At 39.8% G+C, this 19,823-nt stretch overlaps 1 protein-coding gene across 1 annotated transcript in view; it reads left to right on the top strand.

The window, feature by feature from the left end:
• The window catches only part of ELP1 (elongator acetyltransferase complex subunit 1), a 59,221-nt gene that overhangs the window by 23,389 nt on the left and 16,009 nt on the right, over window positions 1-19,823 (top strand). The window contains exons 15-31 of the mRNA XM_037495152.2: window positions 262-368; window positions 973-1,076; window positions 2,549-2,602; window positions 2,694-2,799; window positions 3,622-3,737; window positions 4,263-4,336; window positions 5,463-5,541; window positions 5,644-5,723; window positions 7,884-8,021; window positions 8,117-8,202; window positions 8,509-8,657; window positions 10,312-10,435; window positions 11,907-12,004; window positions 13,532-13,733; window positions 16,023-16,084; window positions 18,456-18,518; window positions 18,889-18,949. Of these exons, the coding sequence (XP_037351049.1) occupies window positions 262-368; window positions 973-1,076; window positions 2,549-2,602; window positions 2,694-2,799; window positions 3,622-3,737; window positions 4,263-4,336; window positions 5,463-5,541; window positions 5,644-5,723; window positions 7,884-8,021; window positions 8,117-8,202; window positions 8,509-8,657; window positions 10,312-10,435; window positions 11,907-12,004; window positions 13,532-13,733; window positions 16,023-16,084; window positions 18,456-18,518; window positions 18,889-18,949 (1,703 nt within the window). The remainder of the gene's footprint in view (window positions 1-261; window positions 369-972; window positions 1,077-2,548; window positions 2,603-2,693; window positions 2,800-3,621; window positions 3,738-4,262; window positions 4,337-5,462; window positions 5,542-5,643; window positions 5,724-7,883; window positions 8,022-8,116; window positions 8,203-8,508; window positions 8,658-10,311; window positions 10,436-11,906; window positions 12,005-13,531; window positions 13,734-16,022; window positions 16,085-18,455; window positions 18,519-18,888; window positions 18,950-19,823) is intronic.

Genomic DNA, 19,823 nt, shown 5'->3' with positions numbered 1-19,823 from the left:
GGGCTAGCAAATGTTTATCAGTGTGTATATGTTTGTGTGTGAGTAGTATGTGTAATATTTGTATTATCTATATTATAGACATATATATACTATGTATATTATATATTTTGTTATGTGTAGATAATGTACATTGCAATAAGCAATTAATACCAAAGGAAAATTGTTTCTTTTTTTGGTTTGCAAGATCAGTAAGATGTCACCACTGGAAAAAATATTCACAAAATGCCCTCTCCTCTTTTTATTTTTTGGAACTTTTGTCAGTTCATCTGTGACAGTGGATGGAATCATAATCAGTCTGTGTTACAATTCCAAGAACAAGTCAGTAGCATTGCAACTGGTTGATGGCAAGATACTCAAGTATCTTTGGGGTGAGTGTCAAAATTTCAGAAAAATGTGTTTACAACTTATATCAATATTTAATTCTTAAGACTATGTGGGCCTCCCTGGTGGCACAGGGGTTAAGTCTCTGTCTTTTGCTGTCATATCTACAGCCTGAGGTCAATATCCAGCCAGGGCGCTAATCCACATGTGGCTCAGCAGTCCTCTCATGTCTTACCTGCTGCTCCCCTCAGCAGTGTTTTTCAGTAGATCTGCCTATTCTGTTCCCCACTGTTTCTGGTGAACCCTCCCCCCACACCTCTGGCCTTCACCCCAGTTCTGGTATGCATAAATAAATAAAAATAAGTCTTTGAAAAAAAAGAATATGTACTTGTAAGCATCTTATCAATGTCTCATTGAGTCTTAGGTCTTTCAACTACCCTGGCAAAATCCTGAGCTAAAGGGTAGAATTGGCAGGTGGCATCCTACCTCTATTATTTTTTTGTAATAAGCTGCAGTAACCTAGTGAGTTTCCAAAATACATTTGGAAGGTGATCCCAAATGCACATTAAATGTTTTGGCAAGTGTTGATGTTGACATGTTTTTTGCAAAGAGCAGACCAGCTTTTACAAACTTCATTTACCAATCCTGCAGAACCATCATCTATGACTATCGAACCATGGAAGAATTCTGCTGGATTTCCTGTTCGATTTCCTTATCCATGCACACAGACTGATTTGGCCATGATTGGAAGAGAGGTAAATTAACATAGGACAGAAATTTTTCACTAAGAGCAGTAACCCATGTACTGATATGACTGTGCTAGGTAAAAAGAGTGTGAGCTTTAGAGGTGGATCCAGGGCTCTATAACCCAGGTATCCTAGGCAACAAGGAGAAATTAAGACACTTTCTTGAGCCTCAACTTTTTCTGTCTATAAAATAGGATTAAGGGAGTGCCAGAAAGTAGTGGTTAGTTATTCTGTTCCTTGGAGGTTGTACATTCAAAAATGGAAAAGTATAATTGGCCTGCTTCTATCCCCAGCTGTGCAGAACCGTCAAGTTAGTCTTATTAAATACCTTATGGGAACAGGAGAAATGTAATCTTAAAAACGGCATCCATTCATCAAATATTAGGATACCTCTAAGTATGGTGGGCAATAGGATACAGTGGCTACAAAGCCTATCAGCTGGCTAATCCTTGAGTTTCTGGAATTTATAATCTCCCAGTGTATGTATAATTATCCTCTGTAAGAGGAGAATGAAGGAAATAAATTTGGTGTCATAGTAGAGAATTCTGAGGTGTGTGTGGGCTAATTAGAGGATGGTAGCTATGAGGATAGGGAGACCTACTTTTTGTGAACCTGGAAAGCTATATGAGGTGGCTGCGTATATGTTGAGATGTGGAGGAAAAGAAAGTTCTATTCCCAAGAAAGAAGGGATAGTGTTCGAGTGGGAGGAACTGTACACAAGCTGAGTTTGGAAAGAACTCAGCTGACTGGGCCTCACTGGTGGCGCAGGTGTTTGAGCACTGCACTGTGAGGCTGTCCTCAGCCTCTGTAGCGCAGGTTCGATCCCGGCCGGCTGGCAAGAATCCCACATGGTGAAGCAGATCTCTCCTGTCTCGTCTGCTGCTCCCCTCAGCAGTGTATTTCAGTCAGTCTGCCTGTTCTGTTCCCCGCTCTGTCTCTGGTGAATCTTCTCACCCTCTCGCGCATCTGGCTTGTACCCCGGTTCTTGTATAAAAATAAATAAATCTTTAAAAAAAAAAAGAACTCAGCTGACTCAAGGAGTAAAATGGAAGCAGTGTGGCTGGTGATGGAGCAGAGAAAACTGGATTTGCTCATTTGACAAAGATTGGGAAATTATTGCTGATATTTAGTCAGTGAAATAGTATGATCAACTTCATGGTTAAAAGGGTCCTTCTAATTGCCCTGTGGAGAATAGGTTGGAAAGGGACAAAATCAGAAGTGACTGTTAGAGTGAGGTGGTGTGGGTCAGGAAGGAGACGTATTTGAGATATGCAGAGGACGGAATAATGACAGCACTTGCAAATGGATTAAAGGCATCCTACTGCATTTTGTACTGGACTAAATAATCCTACATGTCTATACTGAGTCCTGATTATACGATCTTAGATGTGAAATCACAGGGCAATAGAAATGCATAATAGAAAAGTTAAGTTTAACAGTGTGGTTAGAATTGTTTGTAATTTCATTTATATTTCTTGTAGGAATGTGTCCTTGGTCTGTCTGACAGGTGTCGCTTTTTCATCAATGACACTGAGGTATCAAGGCTGGGTTTGGTGCTGGATCATATCATGGTTGGCTTCAAGTATCAAAGCTAACTTTCCACTTTACCTCCCTTGCTTGTTGCAGATTGCTTCAAATATCACATCATTTGCGGTATATGATGAGTTTTTATTGTTGACGACGCATTCCCATACCTGCCAGTGTTTCTGCCTGAGAGATGCTTCATTTAAAAGTAAGTTTTCAGTGTATGAAATAGAAAATAGCCCCTCTTCTAATATCTCTCTTCCTTGAAGTCTTGATGACTTTGTAAGTTCTTCACCTACTTTGGCTTTTTATCATGGAGTCCTACATTTGGGAAAACCTTTAGAGTTCATTTTCTTATTTCCTATTTTCAAATAATATCTCAGTTAAATAATTCAGCACCAGTTAGCAGAGACTTCCAGAGAAGAGTGTCTTTCTTGAGCAGAACATCCTACAGTTAAACAAAAATTTCATTAAATAACTGATCAATACTTTACTTTGAGTTGCCATGTAAATACCAAGCTGGCAGTGTGCTTTAACTTCTTCTTAATGAGCCTTTTCTCACCGTGGCCACCCTCCATTGTATCTCTGAAGGGCCCCACCCTGTGATTTATAGGAAGGCAATTGTTTCCATTTTTCCTTCTATTCCACTCACCCTTCTGCCCCCATGAGTGTGAGTTTTTCTTATATTAACAACCAAAAAGGTCCACTTTCTTCCTCCTAAGTTGGAAGCAGGGGCTCTTACACTGATATGACTAGAGTATCCCGATAATGGTAAGAAATAGGCAAGCTACCTGTGCTTTTCAAATCAGTTGACAAATTGTGTGTGTGGTCATGGAACAGGGCTCGTTTGAGAGGGCAAATGCCAGGGCTGAGATTATCAGAAGAGTTAACGTTCTCGAGGTTGACAGAGAGCAGGGCCCGGCTGTTGATTGCTCTCTTCCGCGCGGGATTCTGTGCAGTGCAGCTGCAGTGGAGGCAGGGAAGCTTGGCATGACAGTGGTTCCGGACGCTTAGCCGGTGGTGTCTTTAGCATTACAGGCCAGTCTGAGCAGCAGCCACGCATCTCAAGGGGAAACTCTGCGGAAGGTGGAGAGGGGTTCACGCATTGTTACCGTGGTGCCCCAGGACACCAAGCTGATTCTACAGGTAAGCTGGTGTTTCATGCCATGATTCTCATTGTCATTAGGCTATTGTCAGTACCAAGCAGAATTCTTATGGATTGTATTTTAGACTTATCATTTGCTACAACTTTTAATAAGCCTCTTCTTGTAAAGTTGTTTGTTAGCTTTATATAAAGGAATGTTAATACAGTTGTTGCCTCGTAAGGCTGAAAGGGAAACTTCTTTTGAAAGTCAAAATAAATGTTGAATAATACATAAATATTAAATATTCTGCTCAAAGTGTGCTCATTTTCCAGAGTTGTTGTGGATTGCTCTGAAGACTTAAAAGTTGTGTATTCTGGGTATTTACATTTTTTCTTTTTAGGGAGGGAAGAGCACAAGAGTCTACGGTGATGGTTTGTGGGTGTCTTGGTGGTAATTTTATGGGGATTTCTCCTGAGAGGAGAAATCAAACATTGTATGGAAATGAACAATGATGTAATATATAATATATAATGTAATAAATTATTTTTTCTGTTTAATTAAAATCATTGATTTGATTTATTTTAAGATGCCAAGAGGAAACTTAGAAGTTGTTCATCATCGAGCTCTGGTTTTAGCTCAGATTCGGAAGTGGTTGGACAAGTAAGTGTCATGTACATGAATAATTACCTAGTTGTGACATATGTGTGGAGATTATGTATTTTATTAAAATTTTTTAAAACAAAATTCTGAAGAGATGTCTGAAAAATTGTTGCAGATGTCTTCAATCAAATTCTCAGATGTGTTCTTTTTTTCCCTATATTTTCATTTTAATACTATATATAATAGACATTTCTAGCAGAAAAATTGTGAAGCTCATCATATAAAACAGGCCCTCTTAGCCTAAGGAGATCCTAAGGAGATGGGCTTTAGCTGGAGATGGGCTTTAACCCAGGGAAATTGTGCCCAAACTCTTGTCTGTGTCCTTACCCAGATGTGTACTTACCTGAAGCCTGCTGCAGATTTTCAGAGAGAACTATGACCCACAAGTGCCTGAGCTGCTGTTGTGAAGGAGCCAATCCATTGTTTGAATGTGTTTGCTTTGTACTGGAGAGATCTTTATTCTAAACTCATCCCCTTCACAGCAACAGGGATGGAGCTAGAAGGGATTATACTGAGTAAAATAAGCCAGAAGGAAAAAAGAAAAATATTGGATGGTTTCACTTATAGAAGGAATATAGGGGAATCAATTAAAGGATCAGGGCAAAAAAAAACAATAATAATAAATAAATTTTAAAAAAGAACAAAATTAGCAGGGAACTATAAATCAGACATTCTGCAAGGGAGGGGGAGGGAGAAGAATCAAAACAGGGGAGGGAAGAGCACAAGGGACTATAGTGATGGTTCACGGGTGAATTGGTGGTGGAAATTCTATGGGGACTACTCCTGAGAGGAGAAAGCATACAAGCATACATTGTACAAAAATGAACAATGATATAAAAAATATATATATAAAATTATTTTTTAAAAAAGTAAATGAACCTCAGCTCCATGGTGGTTTTCTCTTGTGTGTGTTGGGGATAGTCCTCAGTCTGCCATGAAGACTAAATCACACCTTTTAAGAATGTAAGTGTACCCAGTACCTGGTTTTTTTGTCCTTTGTTTTTGGAGTAGAAATCCATTTGGGTTATAATCTCATTATAACTGGTTTTTATCATTATAAGTATATGCTGGGCCCAGGGGTTAGTTATGAAAATGCCATTCCTATTCATTCTCTATTTCTTCACAGACTTATGTTTAAAGAAGCATTTGAGTGCATGAGAAAACTAAGAATTAATCTCAATCTGATTCATGATCATAACCCTAAGGTAATTTTCTAAGTCATTTGTTATGGAAGAAAATTACCTTCACTTACTTTAGACGAACTAGTGTGATTTGAACTAAAATGTTTGTCTCTTTTTTTTGGGTAGATGTTTCTTGAAAATGTGGAAACCTTCATAAGACAGATAGATTCTGTAAATCATATCAATTTGTTTTTCACAGAATTGAAGTAAGTATTTTAAATAATTCATAAGTATCATATTCACAGTTTTCTCTCCTAGATAAGAAAATCAAATAGTTAAAGTTGGAGAAAAATTACTGTTCAGTATTACCTTAACCACTATAACTCTTATTCCCCTTATGGATTTTTTTTCTTTTCCCACTCAGAAACTAAGATCCTAAGACGTGTCAGAATTGTTATTGGATTTTATTTTTGAATGTACTTATAAAACTTTTTCTTAGGAGATTGAAACAAATGGCACCTTTTTCTGTGATAACTTTTGTTTAACTTTTTAATGAAAAATTTTTAAATGTAGAAAAGAGAATTGCCCAGTGAGCACCCTATGCCTTCACCTAGATTGTGCAGGTCATATTTTCTTATAGTTGCTTTATCATTACCATCTGCCCATCCATCATTCATCTTTTTTAGACTCATTTCAAGGTAATAGTGGACATCAGTCTAGCTTACCTATCAGTACTCACTCAAGCATAGCATTAACTAGAGTGTTCTTTGTATACAGGGCCCTGTGCAGGTCAGATTTACTTTCAGTGAAACGCACAGGTCGTAAGTGTGCCACAGTGAGTTTTGACAGATATCAACTTCCATGTATCCCAGACCTCTGTCTTTGTCAAGATAGAGAGCATTTCTTTCATCCCAAAGTTCCCCCAACCCATTTGTCTTGGCCTGTCCTCAAAACTTTATTGAAAACTGACACCAAAGTAGGAGATCACTGTTGTATACCTTACAGAATTAAACATAATACATTATCTTGGTAGATTAGCTTCTAAACTAATAAGTCTCTCTGCCAGGTAACACAAATTCAAAGTGACATAGATCATTATGTCCCTTTCTTATAAATGAACACTAGTTTGTGAGTCTGGCCTTTCTTTCTGTAGAACCACCATCTGAGCATGCCTAAGGACTGTGGTAGTCTTGAAGTAACCTGACATTTTAACCCATAAAAAAATAATTAGGATTTTCAATTATTTTTTCCTCTTTATGTTTTCCCTTTTCCAAGGGCAGATGTAGCAAGTCCCTAGCCAGTCGCACGTTGATTGTTTTGAGAGCCCAGCATGTTTAGAACTCTGAAGAGGACTCCCTCCTCCCAGCATTCCTTCCCATCCCCACCCCCTAGCTACCCACTGTTTTTGAGTTTTCCACTAGATCAGTTTTGCCTGTTCACCAGCTCTATCTAAGTGGAATTATACAGCATTTACTCCTGTGTATAAAGCTTCTTTCACTCACCATGTTATCGTGAGATTCATCCACAGTGAATCTCACTAGCATACCATGGTATAAACTGCGCTCACTAGCATACCATGGTATAAACATACTAAAGCTTGTTTATTCCTTCCCCTATTGATGGGCACCTAGGCTGTACCCATCCTATCGCTATGTGAATAAAATATCTATAAATGTTGCTATACAGTTCTTTTTGGACATTTTTCACCTCTCAGTTTCTCTATTTTCCAGCAATTATGAATATTTTTTATAGAAATACTTTTCCAGATGCCATTTTAATGTTTTTCATCAGTACACCTTGGGTGTGTTAGTAGCTTGATAGCTGGGACACGTTGTTTGGTTAGTAACTTTTTTTTTTAAAGATTTATTTATTTATTTATTTATACAAGAACCAGGGTACAGGCCAGATGAGCCATGTCACCGTAGACAGAGCAGGGAACAGAACAGGCAGACTGAGTGAAATACACTGCTGAGGGGAGCAGCGGGTAAGACAGGAGAGGTCTGCCGCGCCATGTGGGATTCTCACTGTCTGGCCAGGATCGAACTGGTGCTGTAGAGGCTGCGGACAGCTTCACAGCACTGTGCTCAACCACCTGCGCCACCAGGGGAGGCCCTGATTAGTACTTTTTTTTTTTTTTAAAGATTTATTTATTTATACAAGCACTGGGTACAGTCAGAAGCAGGGGAGGGTGAGAGAATCCACCAGAGCCAGAGCAGGGAACAGAACAGGCAGAATTACGAAACACACTGCTGAGGGGAGCAGCGGGCATGGCAGGAGAGGTCTGTGTGCTATGTGGGACCGTCGCAGGCAGCCGGGATCGAACCGGCTCTGCAGAGGCTGTGGGCAGCCTCGCAACCCAGCGCTCAACTGCTGCGCCACCAGGGAGGCCTCCCGTTAGTAACTTTATAATACACACCTGCTCTTAGGGAGGAGGATGTCACAAAGACCATGTACCCTCCACTCGTCACCAGTGCTGTCCAGATGTCCAAAGATTCTGAAGGGAAAAAGGTGGACCTTGTCTGTGATGCCATGAGAGCAGCCATGGAGAACATAAATCCTCACAAGTATGTGTGCTCTTGTTACTGGGCTTCTTTTCTGCGTAGTTCTTCCTTAACTTGTTCATCCTTTTCATTCTGGTGTTTTTCATCTATCACCTCAGGTACTGCCTATCAATACTCACCTCTCATGTGAAGAAAACAACCCCAGAACTGGAAATTGTGCTGCAGAAGGTCCATGAGCTTCAAGGTAGAGACTCTTTGTGGAGAGTGTTTAACAGGGCTTTGACACTCACTGGTCTCCCAGTCTTCTAGAGATTATTCTGACCAAGACCAGTGCCACCTCACAGATTTAAGACATGGCCTTTTGGGCTTGTGTCCATTTGTTTTGAGTGCTGCCATGCAAAGTGTGTACAAAACAGTTAAGGTATATATTCATCTGGCATTCATTTCTGAGGGGAAAATTTCTTACTTTGCCTTCTTTAGTTCTGTTGTCGGGTGTGTAGGTTTTTTCCCAAATGATTTTGTTCTGTTGTGTTCTGTTACACACTGACAGGAAATGCACCATCTGTTCCTGATGCTGTGAGTGCTGAAGAGGCCTTGAAGTATTTGCTGCTTCTGGTAGATGTTAATGAATTATATGATCATTCTCTTGGGACCTATGACTTTGATTTGGTACTCATGGTGGCGGAGAAGTCACAGAAGGTGTGTGGAGTTACTGCTTTGCCATCTTTTTGGTTTTTGTGTATATAATCATGGCAGTATGAAGTCCTCCATAGTGAGCGTCTTGTCCAGTGTTACGTTGTGAGTGCAGACCTGGAGGCAGAGCTGTGAATCTCCAGGACCTACATTTTAAGCCTCATTGTCTTCATTGTTCTGCGCTTATCACAGTGTTTTGATTGATAGCCGGTGAAAGGAAATTACTTATTTTTAAGATTACATGCTTATGTGTGAACAAATTCTCCTCTTATAAAGGTAATATAATACATGATTCATATTCCACTCTACTTCTTTATCACATGACTTTTTCCAGGGGACGGTAGGAACCTGGAGAATAGAACGGTTTGTGTATTGTCCCACTCTAACATGCTACAGTCAAAAAATTTGAGCTTTCTGTATTTTTATCTCCCTCCATCTTTTTTTTTTAGCCTCATTTTTTTTTTTTTTTTGTCTTCTATCATTTGTTTGCTCTTGTCAGAATAATCTTTCCAAAAAAGGAAAATTTGGTTCTTCATTCTTCTGGCAATCACTCGTGGGTTCCTTGATGCCCCTACGATAAAGTCCAGATGCTGCAGTAGTGCCTAAAAACCCTCTCATGACCTGGTGTCTGGGTATTTTTCTTCTCATCTCTTGACATTATCCCCTTTTCTTTATTGAGGGGGCCAGGCAGTGCTTTGTACCCCCAACCACCACATTCTCTTGTAGGTAGTATTACTTCTGCCTCTCCTGAACGTTAGCTCTCTCACCATCTCCATTCACCTGGCTAATTCTCACTCATGTAGGCTGGAGGATGCCAAGGTGGCATCTTACCAGTAAGCCATTCTTGCCTCCCTGCCTAACCCCCTGGCTTTCCTGGATTAGATGGCTTTCATATGTGCTTTCACTTCATATCTCTTGCATTAGACTGTAAGCTTCCTGAGGTTAAGGGTTATGTTGCAGTCGTACATAGAAGATTTTTACTAAATGTTTGTTGATTTAATGTTTTCACCCATAATTATCCGCTCACATTACAGCAGCAGGAACATTTAATTATTTGCTGTCTTGGGTTTTCCCCTTATTTTTTTTCCATGTAATCATCCTGTCTGTTTGGTGAAACTGCACTAAGAACAAGAAACATCTCTTTAGGAAGAAATCATTTTTCTTATGGACATATTACAGAGCAGGAGATGACCAGTGCCAATAAAGGCTTGGTTGGCAGAGCCTCAGAGTTTTGTTTCAACTTACTATAATTTATTTTCATCTTAACACTTGGTCTTTGCAAATGGGGAGCAATGAACATCATGAAAACAGCTCCAAGAACTGTGCTTTGCATTTTCAGGAGAGACTTGGATGCATTTCTTGAATGACTTCTAGATCAGAGAAACCTTATTAGCCTGTGAAATAAGTGGCTACTGTGAGATTTAAAAGTTAGTCATTAATGTTCTGAATGAAAACTACTGTTGCCTGTATATTAATGCATTTTTGTTAAAACTTGTCACTTGATTGCTATGTAATATTTAGTCATATATTAATATAGTCCATATTTTTTGAATTATGCAACTTTTGGTTTACTGCTACAATTAATTGTTATATATTTATTTTCAGTATATGTTTTTAGAAGTTACTATCACAAACAATAAAGCTTTTTTTTTAATTTAAGGATCCCAAAGAATATCTTCCATTTCTTAATACACTTAAGAAAATGGAAAGTAATTATCAAAGGTTCACCATAGACAAGTACTTGAAACGGTATGAAAAAGCCATTGGCCACCTCAGCAAATGTGGTAAGTGTGAGGATTAGTTTTTCTTTCTTTCTTTTTTATTTAAAGATTTATTTATTCATGCATATAAATAAATGCACAGGGTACAGGCCAGATGCGCGGGAGGGTGAGAGGTTTCACCAGAGACAGAATGGGGAACAGAACAGGCAGACTGACTGAAATACATTGCTGGGAGGAGCAGCGGGTGAGACAGGGGAGGTCTGCGAAGCCATGTGGGATTCTCGCTGGCCGGTTGCGATCAAACCCGCGCTGCAGAGGCTGTGGACAGCTTCACAGCGTTGCGCTTAACCGCCTGCGCCACCAGGGCAGTTCCAAATCTTCTTTGATGTTAGGCAGGCTATAAATTAAAATAATAAGTTAATTTAGACATAAACTGATTTTAATTTCAACTCTTGAAAACTTTAAAAGTATGTATATGCACCTTATTTTATCATATATTCTGAAAAACTGAGGGTAAAGCAAATGACTTAATGAACTGAAGGCGTTTCGGAGCTGAGACACTAGTGCAGATCCTTTTTGGGTTAAAAATAATGACCCCCGGGCCTCCCTGGTGGCGCAGGCGGTTGAGCGCCGCACTGTGAAGCTGTCCGCAGCCTCTGCAGTGTGGGTTTGATCCCAGCCGGCTGGCGAGAATCCCACATGGTGCAGCAGACCTCTCCTGTCGCTCCCGCTGCTTTACCCTCAGCTGTATATTTCGTCAGACTGCCTGTTCTGTTCCCTGCTCTGTCTCTGGTGAATCCTCTCACCCTCCCCCGCCTCTGGCCTATACCCCATTCTTGTATAAAAATAAATATTAAAAAAAAAAAATTACCCCCTAAATTTACTTCAGTGTCTGAAAATCTAAAGTGGTGGATAATTCACTCTCCTCATGGCATCTGTAAACTTTACCTGAGGGAAAGGAAACCTGCCTTATCTGGAGTGATGGCGAGGTCATTGGCAGTGCCTCAGAGACGGTTTTCATCGGCGGGATGGAGTGGAAGAAGTGCAGTGCTGCTGGCTCTGCTTCCCGTCTGCCTCCGTCCTGTGCCAGGGCCTCTGACTTCAGCTGCTGTGATTCTTTCCTGAGCACTGAGAAGTGACCTGGAGTGCTTGCTTGTTAAGCACTGAGCTTCTGGCTTCCTTAGAGAATTCATTCAGCTGGTCTGGGATAGGACTCAGGCGTGTGTAGAGTTAATAAGCTCCCCTGTTGAGTCTCATTACGGAGATTGAGGACACACCAGGCTGCATGGTCTTTTACCAGGGATGCTGTAAAACTTCCTTTTAAATGGAACTCTGATCTGTGTGCTTCTCGTACCTAAAAATCTGCAAGGGTGTGCATTGAAATTCAAATTCCTAGATTTTAGTTTCTTAAGACTCTGATTATGTGGGTCTTTAAAAGGCTCCCGTTGATTTTGTTTAGGGACCATTGGTATAAATAAAACCCACTATGTCTCCAAAATCAGTAGCTTATGTTTATATTAATCTTATTCTGCAGGACCTGAATACTTCTCAGAATGCTTAAACTTAATAAAGGATAAAAACTTGTATAACGAAGCTCTGAAGTTGTATGTGCCAAGCTCGCAGCAATACAAGGTATGTGGTGTGTGAAATGATGTTGTCCTATTTTACTTTGTGTGGCAGTTGGAAAGGGTCCTTTACACTGAGTCTACTTAGCTGAAAGGTTTTTTCCAAACTACTTAATCTCATTTTGAACTTCTTGTCTGAGGGAATGGCCCTGAGCTATTCCATGTTCAGAAGAAATTGCCCACCCAGCTCTGAAATCAAGGAGTCGCCGGTTCTGATTCCTCATTGGAAATACCATGGTAACTTCCTCGTGGCGTTCCTGCTTTCAGCCCAGCCCTCGAGCCCAGCCTCAGTGCTGCGTGACTAGTTATCTTGATGAGTGCAGATTTTTCCCATATATTTTAGGATAAAGGGATGAAGTTAGGTTTAATTTAGTTGTTTAAATAAGCATCAATTTTGCGCTTATATGCCAGATACTTTCCTTATAAACTAAATGCATGGTAACAACCCGATAGGGTGCTGTGCAAAATTTATAAATGAGAAAACAACTTGCCTAAAGCCCTAGAGCTGTGAAGTGGCCAACCTGGGACATGGGGCCAGGTTGTCTGACCATGGAGCACATGACTTCAACCACCACTCATCCATGATATTGCCACATTTTGAGTTTGTGTGCAAATTGCACCCATCTATGATATGGCCCCTGCCTGCTTCTTTAGCATCAGCTCTCTCTGCTGGTCTCTACCTTCCCCTCCCCTTAGCCCCACTTGTGCTTCAAAGCTTTTAGGTCTCTCTTCCAGAAAGCTGGTCCTGAGCAGGTGTCCAACACTGAGCTCCTTTATTCCTATCTCGGTGACCACTTTTATCAAACTGCTGGTTTATAGATTTGTCCACCCCAACCCCCCCTACTAGGTTGTGAGTTCCTTAAGGGGAGGCACTCTCTTGTTTTCCTCTCTGTGTCCCTGGCTAACACTGAGCTGGAAAAGTGGACTCCTTGGCCATTGGCTGCCTCCGTGCTCTTATTTGCATCTTCTGTTCATGTCTGTGTCCTCTCTGCTCCAGTCATACCATCTTCCTGTTATTCTTTCTTGTGTATTCCGTGCACACTGCTGCGGAATGGTCATGGTACCTTCTGTGCTCCCTGCCTGAAATACTCTCTCTTAACTCTTTATGCGGGTTATTTGCCTCATAACCCTTTGAAATAGCTCTCTTAGCACTCCCTGTCCCTTTACCACTATCTGCTGTCATGTTGTTGATTATATTGTATTTGTAAGTCTATTTTCTACCGCTGCAGAGTGGGAACTTGGTGTTACTTGTTATTGCTTGGATTGTTTGCTTGTCCTTATTTTTTTATTGCTGTATTATTCCCATGCCCAGAACAGTGCATATGTAGGTACCAGATCATTACTAGTTGAATGAATAAATTGTATATCCTCAGAACAGTTTTGAAGGGACGAATGATTGAACTCACTGATCAACCACAGGATTTTCCTAAGGAATTCAAAAGAATTTCAAGGGTAGTGACTGAGGCAGCTCACATTGGAGAGTTAAAGAAATGGTCGTCACCTTTCCTTACTCACCCTACGCCTCTTGTCACAGGATGTCAGCATCGCTTACGGGGAACACTTGCTGCAGGAGCACCGCTATGAGCCCGCAGGGCTTGTGTTTGCTCGCTGTGGTGCCCATGAGAAAGCCCTTGATGCCTTTTTGGCATGTGGCAGCTGGCAGCAAGCTCTCTGCGTGGCATCCCAACTTAATTTAAACAAAGACCAGCTGGCTGGCCTCAGCAGAACTCTCGCAGGTAAACGCCACCTTTTAGATTCTCCAAAATGAGACCTTTTCAAAAAGGTTTTTTTTTTTTGTTTCTTTGGAAAATAAATTTAGGGCAGCCTACCTTAAAATAGCCTCATATTCAGTAATAAAAATTAATTAGAATATTTTCTTAAGCAAAGGTTAAGTTGCTCTGAGAGTCCAAAATGCAGTGGCATACGATGGCAGTTCACTTCTTGCACAAAGACCAACACGTCCTTCCAGACAGTTGTTGCTGGAGTTTCTGCGTATTTGCATGCTGGTTTTTTCTGTCTTTTCAAAGTCATGAGAGAACGCTTACCTTTAGGTTAGGAATGACCTAGAAGTTACACTGTTGCGTCTACTCCATCTCATTCACTGAAACTTCTATCATATGACCATACCTAGTGTAGTGTAGCTGGGTGGCCACATGCCCTGTAAGGTGAAGGGTGGTGCCCTTGCTGTATAGATGATAGGTTATTGGATACCTTAATACCAGTTGTCAGAAATGAGATGAAAGAAAATGCCAAAGCATAGAGACTGAAAAGTAATTTAGATGTTTCAGGGTCTAGAGATGGTATGAACATGAGATGAAGCTGTACCAGAATGGAGTGGGAAGAGGTTAAGGACTGTGGGGGGAGAAATGACTGGGTGCTCTGGCCGTCTCTGTGCTGAAGGAAGTGATTGTTGTATATTTTCCCCCTACCTTTTCAAGAGTCTTACGAATATTGTTATGGTCTCCAGAAAAATATAGTCCTGAAAAACTTCCAAATGTAAATACATATCCTCTGTAGTTATTTGTACCATTTTTTTCCCCTTGGGATTATAAAAATGTGTAAAATCACTTTTTTTTTTTCTGATATCTCTTGGTTATTACGTCTATATTCTCTTCTGTGAACCCTACCAATTTCCAAGCTGAACTCTTTTTTTTTTTTTAAGATTTATTATTTATGCACACAAGAGCTGGGGTGCAGGCCAGTCATGCAGGGGGTGAGAGGATTCACCAGAGACAGAGTGGGCAACAGAACAGGCAGACTGACTGAAATAGACTGCTCAGGGGAGTAGTGGGCGAGACAGGAGAGGTCTGCTGTGCCATGTGTGTCACTTCCCTGGCCAGGGATCAAACTCATGCTGCAGTGGCTGTGAATAGCTTCATAGTGCTGTGTCTTAACCCCTTGTACCAGCAGGGAGGCCCCTCCAAGCTGAACTCTTATACAAGTGTTGAGAATTCCTTATTTTGAAACTTAATTATTCAGTTCCCTTCATTGTTACTTCAAGTTGAGAAACTTATGCTTATGGTAGTTATACCCTCTAGTTCTGTTCTTATTGTCTGTGTTATCTTCTCTTTATACTCTTAGCTTGCCTGTGCCTTGCATTATGAGAGAGCATTAATAAAAGATAGTGAGAAAAAGATTAAAAATAAGTAGGGAAGGCCATTGTCAAAGATTTTTTTTTGTGAAATATTACATAATGTAGAGCCACTTCATGTGCACCTTTAACTTGGACAATTTCCACAAGCCAAAGAAAGAAAAGAAAAAGAAAACACAGAGAAGCTATTTAAATAGTGAATGTGTACATAAGGTAGAATCCTGGTTTTGAAGTGATAACATGCCTTGGAGTTAGTGTGAGATGGGACACATGGATCTGCCAGCCCCTTGGTGAACTCTGGCTTCTGTGTATCTGTCTTTTTGTGAGTATCCGTACCATCCGACCTGAGAGTAATGCTAGGGTTTAAAGACAGGGCATGACCCCACATATAAGCCAGTACCTCCATCTAGTGCTCAAACAAAGAACAGCAGTCTCTTCCTGTTAGAGAAATGGAATAGAGAGCTGCTGGAAAAGTTTTCACATAGGTCTTTGTAAGTGTTTTTCGTGACTAATTTTGACTATACATGATTTTCACATTTTGTGCTAAATTTCGGTTGTAGCTCCCATTTAATATAGGTCTCCATGGTATTCTTATTTCCTTTACAGAAATTCACAAAATATATAATCTGATAAATAATAAAGACATGCTAATGAAGCACTTCAGCAAAAGAAGGTTTAAATTTGTTTTACCCAATGCTTCACAAACTTGAACCCAAAATGGCTTTTTTCATGCTACCTTTTATTTTTCTGTGGAACAGCTTTAGGGAGCTCTTTTGAAAATAATGTTTTAAAGCAGTTTGAGTTGAATATACACTCTTTAGGGCTCAGTCTCCAATTTGTAGGAGCCCATTTTGATTTAAACCATTTCAACTTGAGTTTTGGTAATACTGCTCTTAGCAAGCCAAGGGTGATCCAATGCTTGTTTTCTTCACAGGAAAGCTGGTTGAGCAGAGGAAGCACCAGGAGGCAGCCACAGTTCTGGAACAGTATGCCCAGGTAAATGCAGTTCCTCCCTCCCAAAGCCCCTCTGTCAGTGCAGGGACTCCCCAGTTGCACTTTAATGAATATGAAAATGAAAGGAACTGTGGATAATTATGAAGCCCTGAGAAGTATTTGCCCTGGAGGTCTTCTGTCTTGCTGACTTGACTTGGAAATCTAAATTCACTGTAGCTCTCAATAATTGAAATTCTGTGAAGTAGAATGCCAAAGAGCTCATGCTTTGACCTTGGTACTAATGCTTTGACCTTGGTAGACGGTATTAAATTAAATCCCAAGGTAGGTATAATTTTTATGTTAGCTTGCCAAGGTGGAAACAGTGAGAAAGCTCATTCTGAAACAGTGAGGTACTTTGGGGCTGGTATTCCCATTCTCTCTGTTGGCAATGTCTCTTTTACTTCAGGCAACTTGATGGGTCACAGTTTTTGAGCAAATCATAAAGATAAGTACCTGTACCCAACATTTGAATGGATGAGAGGATTTGTTATGAAAATATTAAACTGCCCTGACCCGGGTTGCAGACAAGACACAGATGCTCAGTTGAGTAGGCATTACTGTATTTTCGAGTTTTGGCCATTGATGAGACAGTGTTTTTTACATTGTTTTTAGAACATAATTGTACTTTTAAAATGCTTCAGTGTCTTTCATGTAATTAGGATGAGTGAAAGAAGAGAACTAAAATGTGATATCACTAGATCTTGGGAAGAAAGTATGTGACTAAGTAGAAAACATTAAGATATATCACCTAAGGTATTAATTAAATGTGTGAGATGCCACCATCTTTTTTTCTTCATGAGTAAAGATTCATTCATTTATATATTTATAATTTATACTTTAATTGGGTTTGGAATTTACATGCAATAAAATGTACCAGTTTTTAAAAATTGGCTAAATTTTGACAAATGTTTGAGTGTATAACCACTACTACAGTCATGCTATAGAACATTTTAGCACCCCTAGAAGTTCCCTGCTTCCCTTTTTCAGTCTGGCTTTTCCCTCTAGCCCCTACTATCAACTGCTCTGCTTTCTGTCACTATGGTTTTCCTTTTTCTAGAATTTCACATAAATAGAACCATCTGGTATGTGGTCTCTTTAGTTTGGCTTCTTTCACTCACAGAATGCTTTTGATTTCTAACATTTCTTTTTGACTCTTTCTTAGATGTTCCATATCTGCTTATATTTCCCATCTGTTCCTACATGTTGTCTACTTTCTCCTTTAGAGCCTTTAGCATATTAATCATACTTAGTTTAAATTTCTAGTCTCATAATTCCAACACCCTTTCCTTATCTGCTTCTGGTTTTCATGCTTGCTTTGACTCTTCAAACTGGTTTTTGTTTTTTTTTTTGTCTTGTTTCTATGCCTGGTAATTTTTTGTTGAAGGCCTGGCATGATGTACTGGGTACAAGGAAATTCATAATACAGGTTTTTATGATTAAGGTGAGAGGATCAAGAAACATTCTACTGTCCTGTGATTAGGTCTAAGTCTTTCAGTGAACCTGTTGCTCTAGAACTGCTTATTACTTTTTTATCCTTAGGTAGGACAGGAAGGGTAGAGGGTGTTGGAGTTGGTTAGGCCCTAGTTCGGACTTGGTTAGTTTTTCTTAAGAGCAGGCCTTCTTCAGAACGAGGGCTCTGGGTGTATTTCAAAAATGGAATGGCCTCTGATGTTTATTGTGAGAACCTGGTAGAGTTCCTGTAGGTAAAAGTTTACGAAAGTGTAGGAACCTTACTAAGTCTGGGCCCACATAGTTTTAACTCTCAGCCTTGTCCAGAGTGAGCCTCCAGCCATTTGTTACTTAAATTTTAGATTTTTTTTTTTCCTACTCCATTACTACTTCCATTGGAGATTTCTACTTTTGGCTTTTTATGGTGGCAAATTCTAATTCTCTATGCTTGCCTGTTTTTCCAATTTGGAAAATTTGGATGGATCTAAGAATTGATTCTCAGTTTGTTTAGCTTATTTGTTAGGATGGAGTGATGACTTCCAAATTCTTCACATGCTGGGCTGGAAATCAGAAGTCATATAATATTTTTGAGGTTATTCATATTGTGCCATGTGTTAATTTATTTCTTTTTGTAGAAATGGGCATTTCTAACAGACTCTTCTTATAGTTTTTTAATGCTAAGGGATATAGATGGTACTTAACATGTATTTTGCGATTGTTTCCAGAATCTTCCCCCTCCTTTTTTTTTTTGGTATTGATATTTGCTGAGCACATAGGCCAGGCATGATGCTAAGAACTGGGTCTGTAAGGGATAGACTGGAAAGGTAAATAGAGGTCATTCTGTAGGCAGTATTTTGCTTTGCTAGATGGCATCTAACACACTTGCTTCATTAACTTGTTATCCTCCTTGATGTTCCCCTGTCAGGATTATGAAGAAGCTGTGCTCTTGCTGTTAGAAGGAGCTGCTTGGGAAGAAGCTCTGAGACTGGTAAGAGAACTTCAGAAATCGCCCCTGTGATACATGCTAAGCAAAGTTAGAGTACAGGGTGGCAAGGTGAGTTGAAGTGCCTTGTCCTCTGAGGCTAGTGAAATTATGCAGCTTCTCAGCCTGAGGTTAGCAGTGTTTTTACAACCATTTAAAATTTTATTCTTGAAAATATTTGGAACTCGTCCTCTATCTGTGAAATATTACTGCATTTTACTGAAATAAGTTGGCTTTTCATTGGCTGCCATTTTGGAGGCCTGCTCCTCTGGAAAGCATCCCAGTCACCTGTGAAAGTGGTCCAGTTCTTTCCAAGTGTCTTGACTCTCCAGTGACTTGAAGTTTTCCTGCCTAAAATAATTATTTTTTCTTCTAGGTACACAAGTACAATAGACTGGATATTATAGAGACCAATATAAAGCCTTCCGTTTTAGAAGGTGAGGGCTCCATTTTGGGTAGCATTTTTCATTTGGAAGTGTAGAGATGGGGAGGAGAGGGAGGTGGGCAAACACTCCCTTTATTATATCCTTTAATCATGTTTTATGTGGAGTCAACCCTAATTCTCCACTAGGTATAATATTTAATTCTGATCAGCATTTTTTCAAACATGCTAAACTGTTAAATGATAGTACATAAAGTATTTGAATGTTGCACATCTGTGATATGATTAAGAATCTTTGTAATCTTTGAAAATAGTTGATCAGTACTTGAATATGAGCTGTACATAAAATAATAGTATTGTATCATTCATAAATTTCCTACATTTAGTATTTATATTGTGGTTATGTTAGTAATAGCCATATTCTTAAGAAATGTATGATGAAGTATTTAGGAGAGAAGGATCACATCTACAACTTACTGTTAAATCTTTCACAAAAATAATTGTGTGTGTAGAGAACAGAGGAAGCCAAAAACAGAACAGGTTCCATTCCCAGTCAGCCAGGAAGAAACCCCATGGTGCGGCAGATCTCTCCTGCCTCGCCGACTGCTCCTCTCTGCAGTGTCTTCGGTCCGTCTGCCTGTTCTGCTCTCCACTCTGTCTCTGGTGAATTCTCTTACCCTCCCACACCTCTGACCTGTACCCTGGTTCTTGTACAAATAAATAAATCTTTAAAAAAAAAATAACAAAATGTTAACAATTGGTAAATCTTGGGTAAGGGTATATACTTTTGCTACTTTTATGTAGGTTTGAAATTTTTCAAAATGAAAATTAAAAGATGAACTTTTGCAAATGAAGGTGATATTTCTTAGAGAACAAATGTTACCAGTACTACATATTTTTGTGGTTACTGTGACCCTTTACAAGCAAAG

The sequence above is a fragment of the Talpa occidentalis genome, unplaced genomic scaffold (genome assembly GCF_014898055.3).
Source record: "Talpa occidentalis isolate TD23 unplaced genomic scaffold, MPIMG_talOcc4v2.1 talOcc4.7, whole genome shotgun sequence".
In the NCBI taxonomy this organism is placed as follows: Eukaryota; Metazoa; Chordata; class Mammalia; order Eulipotyphla; family Talpidae; genus Talpa; species Talpa occidentalis.
Note: the sequence above shows the minus strand (reverse complement) of the source record. Positions and strands in the feature narration are given on the sequence as shown.